General features: G+C 39.0%; 1 protein-coding gene across 2 annotated transcripts; it reads left to right on the top strand.

Moving 5' to 3' along the window:
• The first annotated feature begins 402 nt into the window (after window positions 1–402).
• Window positions 403–9,110, top strand: aida (axin interactor, dorsalization associated). Of its 2 annotated transcripts, XM_059355811.1 has the most exons (11): window positions 403–692; window positions 1,402–1,468; window positions 1,557–1,610; window positions 2,636–2,690; window positions 2,780–2,843; window positions 2,922–3,025; window positions 3,176–3,184; window positions 4,764–4,886; window positions 5,059–5,181; window positions 6,094–6,211; window positions 6,299–9,110. In XM_059355811.1, exons 1-11 carry the CDS (start codon window positions 586–588, stop codon window positions 6,396–6,398), a joined length of 924 nt encoding a protein of 307 aa, XP_059211794.1. In that variant the 5' UTR covers window positions 403–585; the 3' UTR covers window positions 6,399–9,110. The 2 variants fall into 2 exon arrangements, with proteins under 2 accessions (XP_059211794.1, XP_059211795.1); XM_059355812.1 differs by lacking the exon at window positions 3,176–3,184.
• Window positions 9,111–9,335: the final 225 nt, after the last annotated feature.

Below are 9,335 nucleotides of genomic sequence, written 5' to 3'. Positions count from 1 at the left end.
TATCCCTTAAAAAGGTAAAAAGCAAGTATGCCATTAAATTAAGTCTGGACTTTGCCTGTCTCCTGATGTTCTGAATTATAATTTATTTTTTATTATTGTGCAGTTCCGTTTTTTGTTGTTGTACTAAATGCCTGATAATGTCTTTTTGTTTCTTGAATCCCCTAATCCCTTTTTTGCACTTGTATTGTACACACTTTTCATTTGTATTATTACTAATATTATCCTCGTTGAGATGCATTTTTAATTATTCAATAAAAATAAAATTTAAAAAAAGTATTTTGTTAACACGTTTCCAGCCCAGACATCCTGTTGCCCCGTCCACTCGGGCGACCCCGCGTCCCATATCGCGCGCACCCCGAGCTCCGGGCGGGACTTCCTTTCTCTTGCGGATGCGATATCAGGGTTGAGCAGGCAGAAAGGGCTTGGTCGGGGTGTCACTGGTGTGTCTGTGCGGCTCTGGACAGCTTGTTACCGGGCTGACGACGCCGCCTCTGCCGCCACCGCTGCTGCTGCTGAAGCCCCGTAGATGAACCTCCTCCCCGGCTATGCTGCCCTGAGAGAACCGCGAGTATCCGCCCTGCCAACATGTCTGATGTCAACAAGACTATTCAGAAATGGCACGCCAGTTTTAAGAAAGGCACAGACTTTGACTCGTGGGGACAATTAGTGGAGGCTATAGATGAGTACCAAATGTAAGTTGCATTCAACATGTGTGTGTTGCCTCTCCACGCAGCTGCTTTACCCTCTTTTTCCTTTAATAATCCATAAATGTGCAGGAAGATAAGAGCATGTAGTGGCTGCATGATGCTCCACAAGAAGTTTCTAGCCTGTGAGCTGTCAGTCAGCTCTTCTCAGCAGTAAACAAACCCTACCCATCCATGACGTGATGTGGCAGTTGTTGCAGAGGCAGCACAGTCGCTTATGTGTGTGTCTGTCTGTGTGTGTGTCAGTGGATGTTGCATCCCAGATTCATTCAGCAGCAGCAGTCTGAGCTTCATAAAAGCCTGTCATGGAAAAAAGAAAATCATTCAGCAGTCAGCAGTGCAGTGTGTTTCATTATGTGTCATGCAGTGCAGAAATGGGGCCAATATTCCCTCAGAGTATTGAGAAATAGTCAGCCACACCCTCTCATTGTTATGGGTGGGTTTTCATCTGTTTAGTGAGGAATGTTTCCTGCTTTCAGACAATATCTAGCCTTTACCCATGTTTAAAGATCTGCTTTATCCACTAATTAATATGTTTTAGGTGTAATTGTGCTAACAATGTAAAATCTAGATGATGAAACCTTCTTTTTTAGACCAGAAGGGGGTGCAAATACACACAATTCACCATCCTTACATTAGAAGAATCTTTACTGCAAAGCATGAAAGCACCTCTGTGTTGTGATTGTTGTGTCTTTAGTTTGGCAAGGCAGCTGCAGAAAGAGGTCCAGTCGACAAATTCAACAGACTTCACAGAGGAGCAGAAGGTAATCATTACACCGCTCTGTAACTTCCAGACAGGAAAGTCAATTATTCTGCATAAACTAACACAAAACGTGTTTTTCTTCCTTGTAGAAAACTTTAGGAAAGGTTGCAACATGCCTGGAGATGAGAAGTGGCAGTCTGCAGGTTTGTCATTGTTTTTAATTAATTATTAGTTTATTACTTTTATTTGTTAGCGACAAGTTACATGTAGGACCTGAAGCCAAAGCAAATTTGCACACAAGAGAACATGAGTTAACCTCTAAAAATCCACCTGTCTGCCAGTGGATGAGGGTTAGACCAAAATAAAACCTTTTTTGACCCAAAGCTTATAACAAAAGAACTCTAAGGCCAAATTGCAGGCATTAGGCTTTATTTGAAAGGTTACATCTTTAAGTTTATGAAAGTGTGCTTGTTTAGTATGTGGCTAAAACACAACCGAAACTACATCAGTTTAAAGAAGCTTCAAAAAAGGTTGTTTTGGGTCTAACCCCAACTGCATGAATAACCCAATAGCACCAGTGGTCAGGTGGGTTTTAGGAGGTTTTTTATTATTATTTATGCCAGAAACACAAAACTTTCAAATATCAGAAAATATCAGAATCAGCCTTAAAAAATAGTCAATGTGCATTTCCTGTCTAGAACACAGAAACTCCTCTTTAGGTCAGTAAAGTCTATTCAAGTTTTTGGGAAGATTTATGTTATTTCTAACATGGTTACAAATAGTGTTTTGACTCCTAGTAAACAGTCCTAAACATGGAGATAGCCTGAGTATATCTTGTAAATTGTAACCTAAATGTTGTATTTTAATGCTTTTTCATCAAATGTACAGTTGTAGTTGTAGGCAAAGAGTAGAAGAAGACATTCAGCTGCATCATTATCAAAAGATTGTTTGGTTAGAATGGAGGAAAATCTTCTTATTCTTCTTTTTTTGCATCTCTTTCTCTGTAATGGTGATAAAATAGGTTTACTGATAATAGATTTATTTTCGATAGCTTCTAACCTCTCGTGCATATTAGCTTCATGGTCGAGTAACTATTTCTGATTAATTTTTTGGTTATTTAGCCGTTTTTCCCCAGGAAAGGGCTCAACAGGTTAAAGCCAAAGCATATTTTCTTCTAAATTGACTTTACTACAGATGTAGAGGGTTTAATGTGTCTGTTCTTCTGCAGTGCACCCAGTCCAAGGAGGACTTCAAGCTGGAAGAGCTGAAGAAAGTGGAAACCAGTAAGTGCAGCAGCTGTCAGTGTCAATTCCTGTAAATTCCTGCTGGTCTACCTGATTTTTTCTGATCTTATTCCTCCTTTTGTCAACAGTAATTCAAAATATTCTGACCTACAACAAAGAATTTCCCTTTGATGTGCAGCCGGTGCCCTTAAGGTAAATATCCACCACTAAATATTGCATGTTTTGAGTGTTTTGAGTTTGTGTTTGATCGAAGATCCTGCTGTTCCTTAGAAAAATCCTGGCTCCAGGTGAGGAGGAGAACCTGGAGCTGGAGGAGGAGGAGGACGCTGCAGCAGGAGCCGGTTCTACAGAAGCTTTCCCTCCCAGAGCCCCCGGTACTGTAACACCCCGCTGTTAGAGGGACGTCTGATTTGTTGTGTCACGTTGTCCAGTTTCAACGGGCCGTTTGACCGTGTGTCTTTTTGTTCCTTTCTGTCGGTGCTGTGCATGGCTTCATCGCTCATTCCTGCCTGCTTCATTTGCAGCTTCGCAAGGTACGGCTTCTATCAACCCACATCTGAACATCTTTGTTCTCTGCTGCATGACAGACCTGTTCTTTTATCACAGGAAACACACAGCTTGATGCTGAATTGACAAAAGTGTGTATAAAAAAGACGAACCATTCAGAGCTAATTTTAGAATCTTTTGACCGTGAAGTAAAAGTATGTAGATTTGGCTTTTAGGTTTTCTCTAGCACACACAGAGCTGAAGTCTCTTCCACTTATAAAATCAGCCTTTGCTTCTCAAGCTTTGGCCAAACAGTCTACTTTTTCCACATTTAATTTCTTTAATCGATCTTTCCAACAAGCAGACACATAAAAGTCAAGTTCTGGGGCCTCATGTATCAAAGAGTGGGTAGCTTTCATACTGAAAGATGGCGTACTCCCAAAACTAGGAAAGTACGTACACAAACTTACCTCCACATGTATCAAACTGTTCCTACGCCAGGTTCAGCGCACCTTTCCTTGATTCATCCCAACCAGTGTGGAACTGAGCGCACATGCACGAGCCACCAACCACGCCCCGGCTCCTCCAAAAAAATGAATACGCAGATGACCTGCAAATGACTATAAATCGCCGGCATGCCCGCTAATTATCGACAAAACAACGGCAAATCAACTTACTGCCATTGTGCGTGAGGTGGACGTGGTGATCTCCGGGGTGGAGGCAGGAAAAATGAGCTTTTTGTTGCCTCAGCTCTGGGATCAGCAACAAGGTGTCATTGTGGCTGTTAACGCAGCCGGATCAGAGAGCTGCACCATGACAGAAGGATCCCTCCACACACACTCCTTCTAAACTCCACCGTTATTACATTTAGTCGGAGCCGTTAGAGCTGCCAGTGCGTAATGCGTGCCAAAATCCTTTTTTACGTATCAGTTTATAAGCCACTCTTAACTTGTTTTTCTCACCTTGAATTCTTGAAGAAAGCAGAGAAAATTCTTGGTTCAGTGAAATGAATGGAGACAGCAACAGCAAAATGATATAAAAACATCATTACACACAACTCAACACAAGCAGTTTAATCCAACTTCAGAATTCCAGAAGAGCAGAATGAGAAGTAGTGAGCATATGACCGGACAATTGGTAATTTTGGGGGGGAAGTTTTCCTTTGAATGCACATCTACTACTTCAATAGAAGTTTGTTGTAAAGATATTTCTAAAAATGTGATGTTATAGTGGAAATGAGCATCACTGACATTTTGAGGTGATGATGTATACATTTTGTTCTGTAAGTTGCCAGAGTGCAGATTTAATATGTGGTCAGAAAACACAATTTTTTTTAACATTAGTGTATTTAAATGTAGAAAATGAGATGCAGTCCACTGTATGCCTTTAAATTGTTGACAACACCATGCAGGCTGCCCCACAATCTGATGAGGTGCCCCTTTCATTTTATCGCCGCTGTGATTTAGCTTTCCAGAAAGAAAATCCTCTTTCGAGAAAAAGTTTTGCAGTTAACCATGCAGTATGGAGGGACTTTAGCTTGATATGACTGTTTATTTTTATTATTTAACACTTTAGTCTGTAATTTGATGGTTAAAATCTTTTACATCTAACCTTTGTCCTCTGCAGGTACCTTGTTGCCACGTTTACCCTCAGAGCCTGGGATGACACTACTCACAGTGAAGATTGAAAAAATCGGGTTGAAGGATGCGGGGCAGTGCATCGACCCGTACATGACCATCAGTGTTAAAGGTAACGACCCTGATCTGCACATTATAAAACATGTTGTCTGAGTTAAAGAGGAAAAGAAATACTACTTTGGTCATGTGGAAATGCTGCTGGTGTGCATCACCTTGAGATCTTGAAAATGTGCCAAAACAGTTGTTTACAGAGTATAAAATGTTCTGTGTTTGTTTGCCTGCAGATTTGAACGGTGTAGATGTGAACCCAGTGCAGGACACTCCCGTGGCCTCCAGGAAGGAAGACACCTACATCCACTTCAGTGTGGAGGTGGAGATCCAGAGACACGTGGAGAAACTACCAAAAGGTAATACCTGACTGCTGATCCAAAGTCATGTAACATAAATATTCCGAGCATCACAAAATTCCTACACATTTAAAGGATAACTCTGGCTATATTCCACTGTTTTCTGACAACAAAACCCATGAAAAGTTAAAAAAAAATTTTTTTACACAATAGGTGCGTTTGCATTAGGTACTCTTCCCTCTAGTGAGCCGCTATGGGTTTGCCTTAGGAGAGAAGCCCGCCCAAGATCCTCCCAACTTCACCAATTAGTGGCTCAGGTAGCAGCTCAGAAAGTACCTGCTTCGTGTAGGTACTTTTCTGAGCTGCTACTGAGCCGATACGAACTATTCAATGCTGACTGGATACGGTTGAGGCCTGCTACTCGTTAGCAAGAGTAGGAACGAGTCTCCAAAAGTCTCCAATAACGCCACAAAAAGTCAATAGATTTGTCGCTTTTTTGAGAAAGAGTCGCTGGAGGGGTCTGAATAGTCGCTAAATATAGCAACAAAGTTGCTAAGTTGGCAACACCATGTCGGTCTGTTGTTACATTCGAACTCCGTTGGTTAGCCAACACAAAAGTACCTGTATGGGAACAGAGGCCGAGGGGAACTAACTAGTGGGCGGAGCCAAAACACTGCTTTCCAAAAAGTACTCAGTAGAAACACGCCTATAAATGACTCACAGTGTTGCATATTGGGGTAGTGGTAGACCAGAAAACTGTGTGTTCTGCAAGGTTAAATTACTGTTTTTGTCAATGGAGTCTGGTGGCTTTTGAATAGAGCATTGATTCAGCTTCAGTTCCCCCATGTAAACTTGAACCGGCCTGTTTGCCTTTAATTTATCCTTAATTCTTTAATGTTATTGGCATATAGATGTGTGCATAAAGTTTTTGAGGTAATTATTTAGTATCAACTGTGATATTAATTCTTCCAGGAGCAGCTATCTTCTTTGAATTCAAGCACTACAAACCCAAAAAGAGGTTCACCAGCACTAAATGTTTTGCCTTCATGGAAATGGACGAGATCAAACCTGGCCCGATCGTCATCGAACTGTGAGTCAACGGAGAAGTAAATAATCTGAGGGATTATTGTGTCTTTTTAACACATGAAGTATAAACCGATACCTTCTTGTATTTCAGGTACAAGAAGCCCACAGACTTCAAGAGGAAGAAACTGCAGCTTCTCACAAAGAAACAACTCTATCTCCATCTTCATCAGACGTTACACAAGGACAGCTAAGTCGCAGCACGCCCTGAACTCTGAACCTGTTTTTAAAAATCTCTCTAAAATCCACATACAGCAAAGTGTGGTGTTCCACCTCCTTACATCGAGCAATACGAAAGCAAGCATTTTTTTTAACTTTTGGTCCATGAGTATATGAAGAAAGTAAAGGGAGTTAGTCACATCAGCTCAGACTTTTGTATTCTTTGATTTTGTTAAGTCAGGACGACCTCAAAAAACACTTAAAATAAGTCTCTTACTATTTAAAGATACAGGACTTTTATATCACAGCAGTTAAAACTGTTAAACCACCTCATCTCCAGTCTTCCTTGGCTCACTGATTTTGGGAAACATGGGTTAAAAGGTGAGTTTGTGCTGTTTGGATTTTGGACCCTCAAGTTAAATTTAGCCAAACATTAAAAGCAACTAATAAATGCCAAACTATGTTTTGTCATGACAAAAATTTTCAAAGGTGAATAAATAAACAGCCTCACTTTTTCGCTCCATCAAACCACCAAAAGTTCCTTATTTCTGTCATAGTCCAGAATGGTTTGTGTGTGCCATAATAAGCAGTTAAATAGATTAATTTTAAAAAGCTATTACAAACTGGTTAATGAAAATTGCATTATAAAAATCTAAGTAGGAATAGTGATAAAAAATCAATTAAATTCCACAGTTGATTATTCAGTTTTATTTATTGTTGCTTAAAGTTACTACAAGGATTTTTTTTTAACTGGTTCTGAAACAATGTCGCTTCATTTACGGCTCAAAACAAGACCATCAGTAAGAAGATTGTCTGTTTCTGTGTAGTTATTCTTAATGACTGTACCCGGATCCAATTCACAGCAAAATCAGACAAAATCGTGCAGGTTTACCAGAACCACTTACAGCTCAGACTCTAGTGGGGGGCTCACCTTAACCCTTTATCGGGCGAAGAACCGTATTTGGTAACTTCGGCGGATGTCCAAAATAAAAATATTTAGAGAAAAAAGGTGCAAATTTACTAGATTAAAGTGGCAAATCTACAAGAAAAAAAGTCGCAGATTTAAGAGATTTAAAGTGGAAAATCTGCGTGAAAAAAGTCAGATTTACGAGAAAAAAGATTTTTTCACCACTTTAAATCTCATAAATCTGAATTTTTTTCTCGTAGATTTGCCACTTAAATCTTGTGAATTTATTTCTCAAAATATTATCCCCCTACCCTGGGCCGTATGTTGTTTTTTTTTTTACACATTCTGGCAGTATGTAATATCCTCCAATATTCTCTAGGGTTGAAATTTGGAATTTGCAAGTATTTCAATGAGTGCCCTATTAAGGGTTAATGCTCTGCTGATGTCCTGTGTGCTAACTTCGTCACCGCTGCCTCCTGGGAGCTAACACAGACAGTGCGCTGCTTGCTCACGCCGTATTGTTGGGCCTGCGGAGGGGAAGGGAGGCACAGAAGAACCAGAACCAGGACTGAACGGGGCAGACTGCCACAGCCAGCTGCAGTAAAATTAGAGGATATCTAAAGGGAGTCTGGTGCTAATTGAAACACTACCGCTTTTCTCCACAGAGGGGCGCCAAACTCAACACAAAATTAAAATTCCTTGCAGTAACTTTAAATGACAAATTATTGAATATGATCACAAAATACATTCTAACATGTTCTCTATTAAATTAAAATCTATGTTAATCCATTTACTAATGCATCTGGTGATCATATACAGTATCATCTCACAATTTGTTTGTCTGCTTTAACATACAGTTTCCATTACATTAAAGAGATCATAAAATGGGAACTGCAAAATTATATATAATAAACATTAAACTAAAAAAAAAAGTCAGAAATCATCCTGGTGGCACACTCTATAATGGTTTGTTATTTAATCACATGGTATTTAATTGAGCAGTGGCATTTATAATTATAGGTTAAATATACAGTTTGTGTTATGATGCACTGAACCATTTTATTTCTATACTTCAACCCAAAGTGAATAAATATGATTACGACTTTGTAGCACTTAAATGTTCCCATAATTCAGACGGACTCAACATTTCAGTTCAGTGTTCAGCCTTCAGTATATATTGGATTTAGTTAAATGTTTTAATGTATTGTTTAAATATGGTTTTATAATTGCATTAAGAGTTGAGTGGATGCAGCATGGTTTGCATGATTCTGTATTAAGTGTTGAACATCCTGTCCACTTTTTTTTCTCAGCAAGCAGAAATGCAGTGTTCCGATTGGATGTTTATCAGCCAGCCAGTGTTTTTAAAATCTAGTGTTACTTTGCAGATCAGATTTATGTCTACAGTTATGTTTGTTGTCTAGAGGAAGCATTTTTTATCTGCAGTTCAAGGACAGCAACTGTGCTTTCTGACTGTCTCTTAAGCCCACTACTTTTATTTTGAAATTCCACATCACCCTGTTATAAAGGGATTTTTTTTTTACAAAAATAAAAGCTGCATTTTTTTTTGTTTCCATTTTGATTTTCCAGATGTTCGTCTTCACTAAAACATCTACATTTTAATATTTGATTTTAGATTTTATTTTTGTAATGTCACAATATTCAGGACTGTAAATTAACTGAATTATACTAACGGATGGACAGACAGTAACTTTATGTGTGTATGAAGCGCTACGATGTGGTAGGACTGAGACCTGTGGAGTGTTTTAGTTTCGTTGACAGACTGACGGGAATTGTATCAGACATTTACAATGCTTTTAATTTCTAATAAACTACAAATGAGCAGTTTTGTGGATAATTTCATCCAGTGAGCAGAGTGATTTTAAAAAAAATACTTTCAGGTCAAAATTCAATACATTAAATAAATATGCCAGTGAAGTAAATCCTAGAAAGAAAAAAAATGACAAATAAGGCATTAAATATGTGAATACATATAATGTATAAATGTCAACATAGTAAAATACATTTTTATTATTATTTATTTGAAGGACTACTGAAATAAATGTGG

Source organism: Centropristis striata, chromosome 18, assembly GCF_030273125.1.
Source record: "Centropristis striata isolate RG_2023a ecotype Rhode Island chromosome 18, C.striata_1.0, whole genome shotgun sequence".
NCBI classification, from domain to species: Eukaryota; Metazoa; Chordata; class Actinopteri; order Perciformes; family Serranidae; genus Centropristis; species Centropristis striata.
Note: the sequence above shows the minus strand (reverse complement) of the source record. Positions and strands in the feature narration are given on the sequence as shown.

Excerpts from the sequence above, each read along its gene's own strand:
- aida (XM_059355811.1), top strand. The coding sequence starts at position 586 with ATGTCTGATGTCAACAAGACTATTCAGAAATGGCACGCCAGTTTTAAG. Across the intron at positions 693-1,401 it reads GCTATAGATGAGTACCAAAT|TTTGGCAAGGCAGCTGCAGA; the intron begins GTAAGTTGCATT and ends TTGTGTCTTTAG. Across the intron at positions 2,691-2,779 it reads GCTGAAGAAAGTGGAAACCA|TAATTCAAAATATTCTGACC; the intron begins GTAAGTGCAGCA and ends TTTTGTCAACAG.